General features: G+C 35.8%; 1 protein-coding gene across 2 annotated transcripts in view; it reads left to right on the top strand.

The window, feature by feature from the left end:
* ambra1a (autophagy/beclin-1 regulator 1a) overlaps nt 1-16,955 on the top strand; it is a 90,711-nt gene that overhangs the window by 59,262 nt on the left and 14,494 nt on the right. For both annotated transcript variants that reach the window (XM_055206726.2, XM_055206727.2), the window contains exons 14-16: nt 3,627-3,766; nt 10,096-10,209; nt 14,850-15,058. In XM_055206726.2, the coding sequence (XP_055062701.2) occupies nt 3,627-3,766; nt 10,096-10,209; nt 14,850-15,058 (463 nt within the window). The remainder of the gene's footprint in view (nt 1-3,626; nt 3,767-10,095; nt 10,210-14,849; nt 15,059-16,955) is intronic.

Below are 16,955 nucleotides of genomic sequence, written 5' to 3'. Positions count from 1 at the left end.
TTTGATTGTATATAAAAACTTGTTTTAATTCCTTTTTAAGAACACTTTTTAATTCATAACACGTCTGTATAATTATTTGTATTTACACTGTGTAAAGGTCTGTCTGCATATGTTTAGCATTGTGGCTCCAGCAGACAGTGTTTTAAGCTCAGCTCTTGTAATGCTGAAGAGAGATTATAAACTTTATTTATTTTTAGTACTGTTAAGTACATAGACTAAGTAATCCCAGTTTACTGGACATTAAAGCAAATTCCTTCCAGTTGAACATCCATTCTAATGAAAAGTTAAATAAAATCCGTGTAAAAACACTCTGACTGAAAACTACTTCAGGCTTCTGTTGTCCCAGAAAAATAGGGGATAGGTACAAAGTGCATATTACCCGCCGTATTCATTTGCCATTGCAACATCCCCACAGGGTGCTTGATTTTAGCTGTAGCCATAGCAACACCACTTTTGGCACCGTGCCTACAGATTTCATTATCTGTGATTTCTGTTTTTATGACTGTTTATTAATAGAGACACTTTTTTATATTTATTAGTTTATATATCATCTTAGATATTCTACTCTATAATTATATACTTGTGTAAATTCAATATGTTCTGTTTTTATTTGTTGACATATGGTAGTTAATTAATGAATGAATTTGTTTACCCGTGTATCTGCATCATTTGAATGACTGCTTATTAGCTCGCTTAATTATATACTGCGCTGTGTGTGAGATAAAAAATAAATAAAGGTTAGCTCAGGGCACCATGCTGTAAACAACATCTTCTACATATGTTTTTACAGTAATTTTAATGCTCTTGCAAAGTGCTGTTATGTCACTCTTCTACTATGTTTTCTAATAATACATGATGCACTTTCAGGGTAAATGAGAATTTTATAACATAATATTTTGGAGCAGTGCACTATTTAGAACCTGATTGGATCACTGTAGATGAATTAAAAATAATGTATAAGTGTTTAAAAATTATTTCTTGCTAAAATGAATGAAACTGAAATTAATTGAACTGTTTAGACTAGTCTTATATAGATTTTTCTTGTTGGACAAGTTTTTAAGACAAAGCCTTAACTTACTGGCTATGTTTATGAAACCGACCCCTGAGATGCTTTACTTCTAGTGTCTGTGTGTTTGTTGCTTTCAGACCATGCCATTTTTGAAAGTCTGAATTGTTTGCTGTTTTTGCTCCCCAGTGAGCTGAAGCGAGAGGTAAATTAGAAAAGCAGAGTAGTGTGGTCTGATTACTGAATGCTTTTAGCGTGGATGGGAAATTGCTGTCGCTTCACTCCATTTACAAACTCAATTGAAGTCTGCCAGCATTTTGTTTACTGTAAACTGTTTACTAGTTTTGCCATTTTAATATTTAGTGTATCAGCACTTGTACTCTTGTTGACTTGATTAGGAATTAAATACATTGTATGTATTTACAATGTATTTATTTTTCTTACTAATTTGTTTCTTGTTGTATTTTTTACACACATATTAAAGGAGAACGGGGCACAAGCTAACGTTTTTTGACTTTGGCTCTATCATTCAAATAATATTTAAGTTAGATTAATCATTTTTCTACACAATCAACACACACATCTCTGCTACAAATGAACACTTAAAGTTTGTTTGTGGGACCTACCGTTATTGTACAATTACACCAAAACTGACAGGAGTGCAAACATTACAACTTACCCCATAGGTGAGGTTAATTGTAACAAACAGAGGGTTTGTTGTAACACCTGCTAGAAAATTTGGTAAAACACAAATAATTCAATAAAATTCAGTCTGTATACTAAAGGTGGATATTGTTTATATATTTGCCTATAATAGATAGATATCTACACATTCATACATCTATGATCTTTCATTCAACCATCCTTGTATTATGCATCAAATCATAAATAATTTTTTTTGAAAGGGCTTCACAATTAAGACAATTTTTTTAATTGTCAGCTATTTCACCTGATATTGTATTAACAGTTATCATTATGATAACTAGTAATTAAATTGTTTTCATTTCATTATCATACTGGAGGCTTAGTTGTAACCCCGCTGTGTAAAAATGTTTTTAATTCTAGCTATCAGTTACTAAGATTGCTGACATGTTTCAAAATGGTGTTATGTTTTAGGTAACAAGACAGTAAGGTCGGATTTGGACACTTACACACCCAACTCAGAAATCAAAAAAATTAAGATGAAGAAATGTACTTTTTTGCCTCCAAAACACTCTTTGTTCAATATCTTAACCAAAACACATCAAAAATGTTCACAAATTCAAGGAGATCTTCTGACAGTAAGAGAAAAAGACAAAAGCACAGATCAGCCCTGTATAAATATGTAAAGCAGCTGCGTTACAATTAACCCCGCGTTAGTTTGTGTCCCGCTCACCCCTACACATTTATATAGTAAGAACCTAAAATGTTTAAACCCCTTCCAATCACCAGCAACTTTAAAACATTCTTGTTTCTGGATATTTTTTTCATGTCATTTCTCTTGACCTTGAACCAGCTTTATTTTCCTGAGAACCAGGAAAAAATGTTCAAGAATTTTGTATATAGACCAAAATCACTGTATGTACCAGGCTGTTAACATATTATTTTCTGCTGTAAAGTTGGGCATTTTAACATGGATGTCTATAAAAATTGACTCCCTTTTGGAGCCAGCCTCAAGCAGCCTGTCGATAAATTGCAGTTTAAGTCACTTTCGTGTTGGCTTCATCAGAGAGATCGAAATGTTGCCCCTCAGTGTGCACTTAGCAGTCAAATGGTAGGCAATTTGGATCCATGTTTTTTCTATGCATCATTTGTAACAGAATTCCCGTACTTTATTTAAAACATGTAGGAAATCAGGAAAGTTCTAATTGCAAATGATTAACTTTTATTTTTAATCCACCAAGTAACTGACAAGATGGATGACGTAAGCTCCATTAAATTGAAAATGTCTGAAAATAATCCTGAAAATTCGCTGCTCATTTGCAAGTTAAACTTTTCTAAACTTTCAACAAACACTTGTGTTGCCGAAAGTCGACAAGCTCCTATTAAAAAACTGAGTTAATGTTGTGGATTAAGACATCGTGAGTGTTAAGCCCTAAGACATCCCTACAATCTGTTGGGTCCAGATGCACGCGCACACACACACACACACACACAAAACACACAACTCTTAATCTTTCAGGGTGTGTCACTCAGATATACAGAAAGCAACAATAATTTTCTTTCCAGAAAAGACACTGTTTGAGCTGCCAGTCTTTGTGGATTTTATCCTTGTCCTAAATCTTATAGCATAAAAAGAAAGAAAAACTTTTCTGTTGGTCACTCATCTGTAGATGAATGAGACCACTATTTGCCTGGCAGACATGAGCTTGTCCTATTTTCATTTTTTCCCCTCTGTTTCTCCAGTGGAGTGTAAGTAGCGTCCCAGGGCTGACAGACAGGGACGGGTGAATGAATTGGAAAGGAGTAGTAGTTAGGGAGGGATTCGACTTCACAGTTTGGTAAATTCTCTACTGTCATATGACATGAATTCAGTCGCCCTTGAGAGGATGATGGAAGGTGAAGGTGATTGATACAGAGAGTGAAACGGCACTGTGGGACAATTTCAACAAATGTTTTGTGTGATTTGTGTGTTTTTCAGAGGGTGTTTGATGTGGTGTACCCAATGGCCCCAGACCAGAGACGACACATCAGTATAAATTCTGTTCGATGGCTACCAGAACCAGGGCTTGGACTTGCTTATGGAACCAACAAAGGAGATCTGGTCATCTGCAGACCTGTGTGAGTCACATGCACTCAAAAAAAAAAACACTATGTGGGGTTGTTGTTACCCAACTATGGGTTAAAGCAACCCTGCATTTTTTTAGGGTGTATATATGTGTAATATATATTTTGCACTAATAAACAAAAGTGCTTTCGTAAGAATTTGATTTAGAAAGATTTAAGAATCCCATAGAAAAGAGGTTTGGAAAACATAATGAGCATACGGCTTAGAAAAGAAATATACAGCTAGAAATCATTCATAATATGAAGAAATTGGATGATTGAAACTATAATAAGGCAAGCACAAGTGTGTGATGTAATTTATGTGTATGTCTACAGTGCGGTAGCACAGGGGTGTGTGTGCTTGTATAAAAGGATTTGCATGTTTGGAAATGGTCTATGTGTGAACCCCGTCTTCTAGCTGCTTTGCCCATCTGCTTTTGTTTTCTGGTTGAAAACTGCACAGTTTTATCTTTATGTAAATGAACGTCATTCATTTCCTCATCCTGAATACCTTCGTGGTTTTGTCAGTCCGTAAACCATTTTGGACAAGTTTATTCCAAGCGTTTGGTGTTTAATAGAGAAAGAGAGATGATAATTAATTCACTTCAAAGATGGTTGCTCTCCACTGTATTTGACTTTATAATTTGCAGCTTGCTTATGAATGCTTTTATTGTGTAGGTTTGTAATAATTATTATAAAGGTTACCCTGGATACAGAAAGACATTATCTTTCCGTTGTAAAAAAACATTGTCTTCCTTTATTAAACCTTGTTGTTTGCTAGGTAGAAAGGTAGAAAAATGCACCACATATAAGCCCACAAACACATTTATATTTGTGGTTTTCAGTATGTGCTTAATATTTGTGATAGTTATTTTAGTGTCTGCCAGGTCCCCAGAGAAAACTAAGGTTGTGGCCTAGAGATAAAAAATGACCAGTGGCTTGAAAATACATAATTCCTTAAAGGGATAGTTCACCCAAAAATAAACATTGTCATCTTGTTCTCACTTTCAAGTTCTTCTGAATCTGTAAAATGTTTCTTCCGGTGAATATAAAGGAAGATATTTTGAGAAATGTTTGTAATCAAGTCATTTTTGGAGCATCGTTGACTTCCATATGAAATAAAATACATGCTCCAAAACTGCTTGGTTACATTTCTCAAATATCTTCCTTTGTATTCAGCAAAAAAAAATGTAAACAGTTTTGTAAATGATTTAGAGTACATTTATTTATTTTTATTTTTTGCTGAATTATCCCTTTAAATATATAAAAATAAAATAAACTTAAATCAGCTCAAAATAGATATAAAGAACTTGCCCTTGTTTACAAAACATTGAGATCTACTGCAGGAGCTCTGAACCTTTTGCAACCAATGACTGTTTAAAACATTCAAAGGACCACCTTTTCTAAACATGACAGTATCAACGCAGAATAACAGAACATTGTGACATGCCTTTTGCATCATTAAAGTCACTAAAGGTGCAACTGTTATTGGTACCCCTGTAGATGAACGAAGCATGGCATTGCTTCCAATGGAAAAGCCAAACCATATGGTGTCATTTTGAGCAGAAAAAAAAACATTTGAAGTGGAAGATGTAGGTGGACTTTGAGGCTTAGACTTTATCTTTATTAGTATTTAAGGGTAGTACCTTTGAGATTGAGAAGTTACATCTTTAAAGGTAAAATACTAAATACTAATTATTTAAATGTACAATTTTTAGGTATATGTTCAAGTAATTTTTTTTGCCAAATTCCTAATAAAAGATATGTTTTTATTTGCATTTATTAAAGCTGACATAACACAAGACGTTTTTGCCAATCTAATGTTAATCTTGCTTATATATAGACTAGTATTTCATCATTCATATGTCCAAAGAGTCTTTAGTTTAGTCAGATTTATAAAAGAAAAAACAGCCTTTCCGATTTTTGGCGTAAAAGGTCGAACACTTGAAGGCGTGCGGTAGGCGGAGCTGAAGAGTTACGAGTACGCGCAGCTTCGGATACTACTTATGGATTTACAGCCGACATAGATGGAAAATCAAACTTTAAAAAAACTTTTTTTTTTAAAACCAGCCTTATATTATAAATATGATCCAGAATCGGATACTTAGTCAGTAATGTACGAACAGGAACAATACCAGCAACGATTACAGCAGGACGTCTCTATAAGGAAAATAATCCTTGCTTGTTTATCCGCTTTTTTAATAAAAAAGCAACATAATCCAGTTTTTAACTGCATTTGCCTGTTTCAAAAGGTGTAAATGTTGTAAATGCAGTACAAAGTGCTGTTGTTGATGTTGTTTACATTACATGCACGTATGCGCGATTGCAAACAAAACACGTGAGATTTTGAATTACTTACGCCTGTGGTTGTGACTCCCAAACTAGGTCTTTTCCGGCGTCAAACTGAGCCTTGTTTGTAAAGCAGTCCTCTCCGAAATGCAGACAGGGAACAAACAAACTCATTCGCAATTACGTTGCTGTCCGGGAAAAACGAACTGCATCCACTGTTGTCTTACGACAGGGAAAGCTAAATAAGGTTTTCTTCTATTTACATCCAAAAACACACTTCTTTTGTCGAACTATCTTGCTAAAACAAAGTCGTCCCGTGCTGTGCAATGATACCGGTGACTTCTACTCGACGGAGCAATGCTAATGCGCGTTCGTGCTCTCACTTGACGTGCAGGGCAGGCGTGCTTTTCTGGGGGTTAAGGCCCATAAAAAGAATATGGGGTCAATCAGTCGTAACGGATAACCCCATTTGAAAAAAGCTTTCCGAAAAGGAGGCTTGAGTTTGGCTCAGAAATACTCTGTGACAAGCTCAACTGCTTTTTTGACACTTTGCTTATGTTTAGCATGAGGACTACAACTCTTAAACTGTGTTAATAAGTCAGAATGCATGAAATAGCATTAAACCTCCCCTTTAACTGAAAATTGAAAAAGGAAAAACAAAAAAGATGCATATTTTGAATAGGCTTACTGCAAAGAAAACAAGTTCAAATTCATTTTTAACAACACAATGCTGACGTTTTAACATTTATTTTTTGTACAATTCGAAAGTGAATATTTGATGGAATAACCCTGATTTGATCTTTCATGTGTCCTTAAATGCTTTCAGTCGTATACATTGCTGTTGTGTTGTGGTGACTTTGTCACTCTTGAGGTTCGCTGTTGGAAGTCAACAAACACTGGATTGAAATGATAACATGTATACATGAAGATTATAAAAGGCAAAACTGAAGTGGTCTATTATCTTTTTCGGCGGATGTATTAAAAATTATTTCTACTTGTACACATGGAGTGAAATAAAATGCATCTTTATTTGACACATAAGCCAAACAACTGAAAGTATTTTGCACATTAAAAAATGATGCGAAAGGCAATGCAAGTCTGTGAGTGTTTAAAACTGACCTAGGAATAAGGATTTTGCTTCCTTTAAGGGGCTTGCACAACATAGACACAGCTGAGCGCCTTGGACAGCTATTGTAGATGCTGCCAGTGTGGGTAACACTTTATTATAATGTTCATGATTTAACATTAGTTAATGTATTAACTAACATGAACAAACCATGAGCAATACATTTGTTACAGTATTTATTCATCTTTGTTAATGTTAGTTAATAGAAATAAAGCTGTTCATTGTTTGTTCATGTTAGTTCACGGTGCATTAACTAACGTTAACCAAATTTTAATAAAGTATTAGTAATTGTTAAAATTAACTTTAATAAAGATTAATAAATGCTGCACAAGTGCAGTTCATCATTAGTTCATGTTAACTAATGTAGTTAACTAATGTTAACTAATGAACATTATAATGAAGTGTTACCCCAGTGGGTTCGACTTTTAAATATGGAACAACGCGGACATGCTGTTTGCAACCCACTTCATAGTGTTACTACATCTGAATGAACATACGTTCCATCTTACTTGACGAGATTGATGTTGCGATATTCAAACATAAATGGACTTTAAGATCATGCATCTTGAATGAGCGTAATATAAATTCATAAGAAAAATCTGATGCGAATATAACAAGATTTTTAAAAATTATTTGTCTACCACTGGTCTAGTGTGTTTTTTGATTCAGATGTATAGAAATTTCCAGAGACCTACAGATATTCTTTATTAATCCCTTTTATATTCCCTTATTCCCTTAGATATATTCCCTTAGATATTCAGAAATGGTTGCAGATTAAAATAATTGTCCTTCTTTGTTATTTTTTTGCTGTAATCTTTTTGTCGCAAAAGCAAAAAAATAAAATAATTTAATGTGCTCTGAAATAGACTTGAGGCACTTGAGAGGAGGAACAATGGTCACAGGTTGACACTTCACAGAAGGCATGAAAAAAATGCTTCCCAATTTACATAATGTCCATTATAAATAGTATGCAAGAAACTGTAACAGCACACCTCCCAAGTCATACTACAGAGGCCTGAAAAATAATTGGACTGTTAAGCCGCATAAAAAATGTATGAACGCAATTGCCTTAGATAACAAAATATCAAACTTAGTGACATTCATTTCTAAAAGACACAGAGCACAGGAAGAATTTCAAAGAGAAACATTTCAGAAAAAAAGATGTTAAGACGATGACATATTTAGTATGAGCCTGTTTACACTAAAAATTTAATCTCAGAATTTTCAATAACTATGGATCAACCATGCTGTGAGCTCCCCCAGTTCAGACAAAATGTTTTGATTATAATGGGATGTATTCAGTTTTGATGCATACACTTGCGTTCTGGGTGGAGGTGTATGAAATATGAGGGAAATTTTTATTTCAGAACCTGCCTTTTTATACTGAACAAACGTGTATTTTTCATGATGCTTCCGTATTCTTGAAAGAAAATACCCCACACATCATTTTAAAAACACATTCACAAGTCTTTTTATGAACACCAGGATGAAGGACAACATCCTTTGTGGTTTCAATAAAATAAACATCATTCGATGTTTATATGAAGATCTAAAGCACAGAGTGCAAGTTATATTTCCACTTCAATCAGCCCCAAAAGAACTAGAGTCTATTCTTCTTGAAATCTCAATATCCCCAGGCACAGAGTTCAGTTTTGACAGCAAATACCAAAGCTGTTTTGAAGAAAAGAAGTTGGCCCTACTTTACATTAGACTATTTACAGTATTAGGTTTTTGGTGTGTGTGTGTGTATAAAGTAGTTTTTGTTATTTTGTCCTCCCCTGTACATGTCAGCGTTTATAAGGATCTTATTAAAGTTTAGAGTTTCAAAACACATCCTTTACCTTTCACACATGCAGCCTTCTCTTTCTCGCTCTCTCTCTCTCAGTATCCATCAGGCTGTTACAACAGCTGTTGATGGACATTGGCGAGAGCAGAATCGATCCCACCGAAACTGGTAATTAGCCTCCAGTGAGTCCAGAAATCAACCAGGCCTCATGCTGGGAACACCCACTCGTGATGCGTTGAAAAAAGATCCATTTTAAAGCACATAAGTATTGATTGCATTCAACAAGACCATGAGCAGTGTGGGGTCTTCATAGCCCACCTCATGTGCATCAGAGACCACCAGTCGTTTCAGGCAGTGGTTAATCTACATATTGATTTCAGGAATCAAGAGGATTTACTGTAGATGTACAGTATTTAAATGTTCATCACCTTTCACATCTTCCTTTGACCTGCTTCACTTTTACACAGAAATTAGAAAAATGCTTTGCTCTCTTTTTTCAGACCCGTAGAGAGAAAGAAAAATCAGAATAGCGTAGAAGGGAAATAGGGGCAAAAAAGGAGAGCTGGACGGGCCCATTGGGACGCAAAAGATCTCTGGAAACTCTTGGGTTGAGTCAGGTGTGGCAGTATGGTTGGATGAAATGGATGTCAGCCTTAGCAACCATGGGACTGTCAGATCTATGCTAATGAGCCGCATAGATGCATCATAGGGGTCCGTGGGGAGCGGAGCGGGTTTCTTTGAGATGAGGCAAATGAGCAGTCAGCGGACTACAGCTCTGACACAGCTAAAAGAGAGAGAGGTTTATCTTGTCTGTTGTTCTTTAAGCTTGGCTTCTTGTTCTCATGTTAAACCTAAAATCTTACATGCAACACATCATTTGCCTGTATTTAAGGACATTTTTACGTTTTATAAAATAAACGCAGATGGCTGCAAATACTAACCTGTTTATTTCTTTTGCATTTTCACAGGATCTGATGTTTTGTTGGATTAGTGCAGTGTGTCCTACCTCAGAATAAAGACCTGTTTAATTCTTGTAATCTCTGCACATTTAGGAAGAAGGTCAATATATGACATTGTCCTGGATCTACACCTGAATGCACTTCACACTTTCTCTCTTTTTCGTTTTGTATACACAAAATGCAGGGAAGAACATCCAAATGGTAGCAGGTCTTCTCAACACTCTGAGACCATGTTCACCACCCATAATAGTGGAGGGAGTGGAACCACCAGCAGCAGGAGGAGTGGAGAGAGGGAAGGGTGAGTATTAACATACACTGTAAAAACTAGCAGCTGTGTTTGCCAGAAAACTTCTGTAAAAAATACAGGAAACATGTAAACAACTTTGCAGTTGAAAACTAAAAAAAATACAGTGGCATGGGTTTTTTCATTACAGCAAAGTTTTGTATATTTCACAATTCTTCTGTATTTTTTACGGCAAAGTTTTGAATACTGTACAATTCTTACTGTGTATTTCATTTACTGATATATTTGTCTGTTAATATAAATATGATTTGTATTTAATAACATACAGCTAACCACTATAACACAAAGGGTAAAATGTATAACCACATGCTAAATCAAAGTGACTTTTCCATAAATTGTTGCCGGTATGTGTGGAGATGGTGCACAGTATTATTCACACTAACACAAAACACTATGATGGTAACACGTGTGACATAAAAATAATGCTATGAACATTAATTTATCAACACAAAATTTAAGATAAAACCTTTTAATGCACATATCTGGTAACAAATATGAAATATCATCAAATGTAAAGAGTGACTAATGGAATTGTGGGAACTTCCATTTATTGTTTCCCACCATAAATTTAAGGTGACATGTATTAACTTGCAATAACCATAAATTTAACAATACTGTATTGTAAAAGTAAAGTACATGTAATCCCTTTAAATAGTATAAAGATTTTCACAATAAAATACACTCACCTAAAGGATTATTAGGAACACTATACTAATACTGTGTTTGACCCCCCTGCCTTAATTCTATGTGGCATTGATTCAACAAGGTGCTAAAAGTTAAAATGTTGGCCCATATTGATAGGATAGCATCTTGTAGTTGATGGAGATTTGTGGGATGCACATCCAGGGCACGAAACTCCCATTCCACCACATCCCAAAGATGCTCTATTAGCTTGAGATCTGGTGCCTGTGGGGGCCATTTTAGTACAGTGAACTCTTTGTCATGTTCAGGAAACCAATTTGAAATGATTCGATCTTTGTGACATGGTGCATTATCCTGCTGGAAGTAGCCATCAGAGGATGGGTAAATGGTGGTCATAAAGGGATGGACATGGTCAGAAACAATGCTCAGGTAGGCCGTGGCTTTTAAACTATGCCCAATTGTCACTAAGGGGCCCAAAGTGTGCCAAGAAAACATCTCCCACACCATTTTTCCAGTCTTTAACTGTCCAATTTTGGTGAGCTCGTGCAATATGTAGCCTCTTTTTCTTATTTGTAGTGGAGAAAAGTGGTACCCTGTGGGGTCTTCTGCTATTGTAGCCCATCCGCCTCAAGGTTGTGCGTGTTGTGGCTTCACAAATGCTTTGCTGCATACCTCGTTTGAATCGAGTGGTTATTTCAGTCAAAGTTGCTCTTCTATCCGCTTAAATCAGTCGACCCATTCTCCTCTGTCCTCTAGCATCAACAAGGCATTTTCGCCAACAGGACTGCCACATACTGGATGTTTTTTCCTTTTCACACCATTCTTTGTAAACCCTACAAATGGTTGTGCGTGAAAATCCCAGTAACTGAGCAGATTGTGAAATACTCAGACCAGCCCATCTGGCACCAACAACCATGACACGCTCAAAATTGCTCAAATCACCATTCTTTTCCATTCTGAAATTCAGTTTGGAGTTCAGGAAATTGTCTTGACCAGGACCACACCCCTAAATGCATTGAAGCAACTGCCATGGGATTGGTTGATTAGATAGTTGCATTAATGAGAAATTGATTAGGTATTCCTAATATTCCTTTAGGTTAGTGTATATGGTAATTCACATCTTCTACTTTCAAAAACTCAAAAACTTTTTGCTATAAAATTAAATGTCATGTTTTGTAAACAAATTTTTACTGTAGCTTTTTTTTTTTTACAAAAAACATTCAAACAATAATTTACCCTCCTATTGCTGTCCATCGTCCTGGCTGACAGCAGCTGCATGGCACTCAATGGGTGGGGATGATAAGAGATTGCAGTAATGAAGCCCTGCTTATTGTGTCTCATCACAATTGCATAATTTTAACTTTTCTTTTTGTTGTTTTATTTATATATTTGGGTCGTGTGGCTCAGTGAGTAGCACTGTTGCCTCACAGCAAAAATTCTCTGGTTCGAGCACGCTAGGTCAGGTGACCTTTTTGTGTGGAGTTTGTATGTGTGTCAGCGTGGGTTTACTTTGGGAATACTACGGTTTCCCCCACAGGCCAAAAACATGCAAGTTAGCAGATTGTATATGCCTGGATTAACTTGTCTGAATAAAACCTGAGTAAAACTTGTCATGAATATTACCAAAGATGCTGGAAGGGTGTAAAGAATAAATAAATAAAGAAAGATTTATATATTTATTTACAACTTTTGCTTCTCTAATGTGTGCAGCAGCTGTGCCTTACACAAGTTTATGATACAGGTTTCATCTCCCTTTAATTCATCACTCAGCTGCCCTTCTATTGCCAAATTCAGGCTCATGACAGGGGCAGGATGCTGAGAGGAAGGGCACAACCAAAGCCTGCTGGCATCATGTGATTAGACACATGCGAACTGATGATAATTGTGCCCTCTGTCATGAATCTAGCATTGCGTTTCTTTTATTTAAACATGGTCTTTTGGGTCTGACGTGAAATACAGGCTGCCACTTAAACAATAACAGCTTGACCTCCTGTATGGACCAATCACAGCAGTTCACAACCCCTGCCATTATAAAGACATGTGCTCTTATCTGTTTTATGTCCCTTGCACTTTTAATGCTTTTTATTTTTGTTTATTGCTTAGTATCAAACTTTACTTTCATTTATTTTCCAGATCATGTTAGTCATTTTTTTAAATGGCATTTTAAAAGCCGATTTTCCACATTGTTTCTGACCATTTGAATAAAACACATCATTTTTGTTGCTGTATTTTTAACTGATGACTTGTGTACAAATGGCCTTTTTTATGTGAAATAGGAAACAGCACTGTGCTGCATATTTAGTCACAACCTACTGGTTTGCTGTCAGGTAAAATATGGTTTTGTTAGTGCCCCATCTTTCAAAAACAGCCTGCTTGTGAAGTTTGCATTACAGTGTGACCGGTTTATAAAAGCAAATTTGAATTCATATGAAATATGGGTACTTCCTGAATACAGGTTTTTGAGCCATTTATATAAGCTGTCAATAGCATGTGACTAATCATTGTGGAGCTACAGGAAAATGTTATTCTGACATAGTCAGAACATTGGCAGATGGCACCACAAGAATGCACACAGTCCCAAGCCCTTCAATAGAGACTGTGATGTAAGAGACAGCATAAAGGGAAAAATATCAATTCATTTCACGTTTTTAAGAGCTTTCCAAAATATCAGTCACTGCCATAACATCACCTATAATATAATGATATATTTATGATTTATATGTTGCTTTGATGTTTTTATTTTTTGAATTGCTGTCCATGAAGAAAGATGCATTTTCCCCATAATGTAGTTACTGCATCTGCCAGAAACTGGGCTTTACTATAAAGCCAAATGTTGGCCACTTTAGTTTTGACAGATTTTTCAGTAAATGTTATAATTTTTTAATCTGGGAGGGAAAGTTATGGTATAATTAATGTTTTAATTATAATTTAAAGTTATGGTATAATTTATAGTACCAAGAACTCTCATATCAGAAGATCAGGGGAAATGTTTTTCCTCACAATATGACTGCTTTGAATCAAGGAAACTTGATTCTGATGTGAACCAGAAGTAGAATCCGATACCTGAACCTGAAAAAAATTTTACATTTGGAAAGATTGTTGCTCATCAGATTGTTTTCATCTTTTCTGTATAGATTTTGTTCCTGAATCGTTACCAAGCAATCCATAGGTCCGTGGTTCAAACTAAGGGGAACACATGTACTGATGTATACGTTAAGACATAAGAAATGGCAAGCCCGTAGGCGTGGGGGGGGGTTCGGTAGGTCCAGAATTTAAGTCGTTTTTTTCATGTAAATATTGTCATCATTGTTTTAATCAATGCTTGTGACAAATAATTCTTGGTTGCTGTATTTGTATGCTGTAAATATTTTATGTGCATCAAAAAGTGTGCTCATTAAGATATCAGCAGACAAGCTAATCCAGCACAAATTAGTGCATAAAAGGTCACCAAAATGAACCTCATAATAATTAAATACAAAAGGAGGAGAAAAACTGCAAAAAGAACCCCCCCTTCAATAGGCTGGCTATGGATCTAAAATGTATACCTTAAATGCAATGGAAGATCAAAGTGTTTGCCGAATGCAGTTTTGTACAGTATGTAAAGCGATGTATAGTTCAACCATTGATGGATGTATTGTGTGGTGTAATACTACTTTTTCCCTTGGATGCATAGCCTCATTTCCATTTTTAAATAAAAACATCTACTATATAAACACCTGCAGATGTACTGCATACTTAAATATAATTTATCCTCACGTAACAAACCTGGAAAAAAATAAAAATTTCCATATAAGAATTTCCTTGACCAGGCAGACACTTATAAACACCAAAACAGTTACAAACACACTGTAACTTGAGCAATCTGAAGCTCCTTCAGCACAGTGTAGAGTTCAAATCTCTGTCATATCAAATCAGACCAGAGTCATCTGAAAACTGTGATGTTGTTGCAACTGCTGTCACTCATCCTGCTGTGGGGATGTGTGTTGTTTCAGGACCAGCAGGACAGAGTGGGGTTCACATAGAGAGACGGGTCTGATGAACATGATTGGTCTGCAGCCACGACATCCTGCCTCCACTCTTGCATCACAGGGGACACAAACGCAGAACATGGAGTTACAGAATGCAGAGACTCAAACGGACCATGACCTTCAAAATGAACCCCGGCAGCCCAGCACTTCTCCGGGGTCACAGGTTACCAATGGTAAGAATCTCTTTATGAGTCAGACTCGGAACATCATTTACTTCTAAAGTGAAACAGCTCATGTTTGTCCCTCTGTGGGGAAAATCAAGTTTATATTTTTGTTATATGTCTATGTGGTGTTTTTAATATGTTTTAAGACAAGCCAAGTGCAAATTTAAAATCACCTTGGTTTCCAAGATCACAAACATATAACCAATCATATCAACAAAGTTGAACGCATGGATCAGAAGTTTGAATTATAGATATTATGTATGGGTGCCCCAAAAGACTCGCGCTGAAACGCTTGCCACACTGCTGCTTCAGCTCTGCCTTTGTGCTGCTCTCACATGCAGGGTGAGCTGTTAAAGGGATAGTTTGGCCAAAAATGATATTAAACTCATGATTTACTCACCCTGAAGACGTCCCAGATGCATATGTCCATCATTTTTCAGACAAACACATTTTCAGTTATTTTTGAAAATGTTTTAGATCTTTTGGCTAATCAAATGTAAAGTTACGGGGTCTACGCCCTTCAAGTCACAAAATAAATTCAATTGGCTCCACGATGATAAACAATGGCCTTCTGAAGGTACTCAGTGCCGTTTTGTTGTAGAAATATCCACATTTAAAACTTTATAAACGAAAATAACTAGCTTCCGGTAACGCCGCCATCTTAGTCGCGTCCGCATTCAAGATGCGAGCATACGTAGTTTACGGAGGTTTCTCTGCTGCTTCTCTGTGCCCCCGCCCTCTGAATTTGTCATACATCACTAAGCAAAGTGCGTACACTACGCTAATACTCTCTTCTGAATACAGAGGAGTCTAAGATGGCGGCATTATCAGAAGCAAGTTATTTTCGTTTATAAAGTTTTAAATATGGATATTTCTACAACAACACAGCACGGATTACCCTCAGAAGGCCTTTGTTTATCATCCTGGAACCGTTTGGATTTCTTTGGGGAAGAATACTGTATATGCAAATTTTTTGGACTTGAAGTAGCTGGACCTCGTAACTTTACTGTTTAGCAGCTGGAAGTAAATCATGGGTTTAATATAATTTTTGGCCGAACTATCCCTTTAACATCAGCGCTTAAAGATTAGTGTTGCAAACATGCAGTTTATGTATGCATTGTGTGAAACCAAACTTAACAATTACTGCTAAATGTAGCATCTATTTACATATAAAGAGTTTGGTTCCAAAATGCAATAAATCCATTTTGACTAATTTCAGTAAAAGAAAATTCTATACCAAGAAAGTGACAAGATAAAAAACACTATTTTCTGTTACAAACTTTCACATAGCATCGTTAGGTTATAATAACATTAAAAATTCAAATCCATAATTTGATTTTCAAAGATTTATTATAAAAACTGATTATTTTCCACAAAATGCTATAAATCTGTTGAATCAATATAAATGTGCATTCATCTTTGCCATGTTATATTCATTTAGTTGACAAGTTGTGTACACTGATTAAAAAAAATCAATATATATAATATCAAAACACTTTTTTGACAGCAATCGGCTGTAAAATGTTTTGGTTCTGCTCAATTGTTGTTGTCTTCAAGTAAAATAATGGAAAGTTTTTGATAAAATCCACTGGGGTAAATTTCTTTCCCGCCACAGAAAACCACCACAGGTTTATCAATGCCATCAAAAGTATTATTTTGTTTTTGTTTGTTTGTTGATCAGGAAGTAAAAAGTAGATGAGGAAAACTAAGATTCCGTGTGTATTCAACGTGCCACCATTGTTTACAATGCTTGGAATGGTGCGATCGATTTGTTGAGCGGATTTATTGCAGAGAAGGAGGACCGGTTTTATCGCGGAGAAAACATGACAGAATAACACGGCGAATATCAGAATTTACTTTTTAATAATGACCTGATACAATACTGATTTTGGTGGTAACTTTTTAA

Source organism: Misgurnus anguillicaudatus, chromosome 21, assembly GCF_027580225.2.
Source record: "Misgurnus anguillicaudatus chromosome 21, ASM2758022v2, whole genome shotgun sequence".
NCBI lineage: Eukaryota > Metazoa > Chordata > Actinopteri > Cypriniformes > Cobitidae > Misgurnus > Misgurnus anguillicaudatus.
The sequence above is the reverse complement of the archived record's forward strand: the minus strand, read 5'-3'. Positions and strand labels throughout refer to the sequence as shown.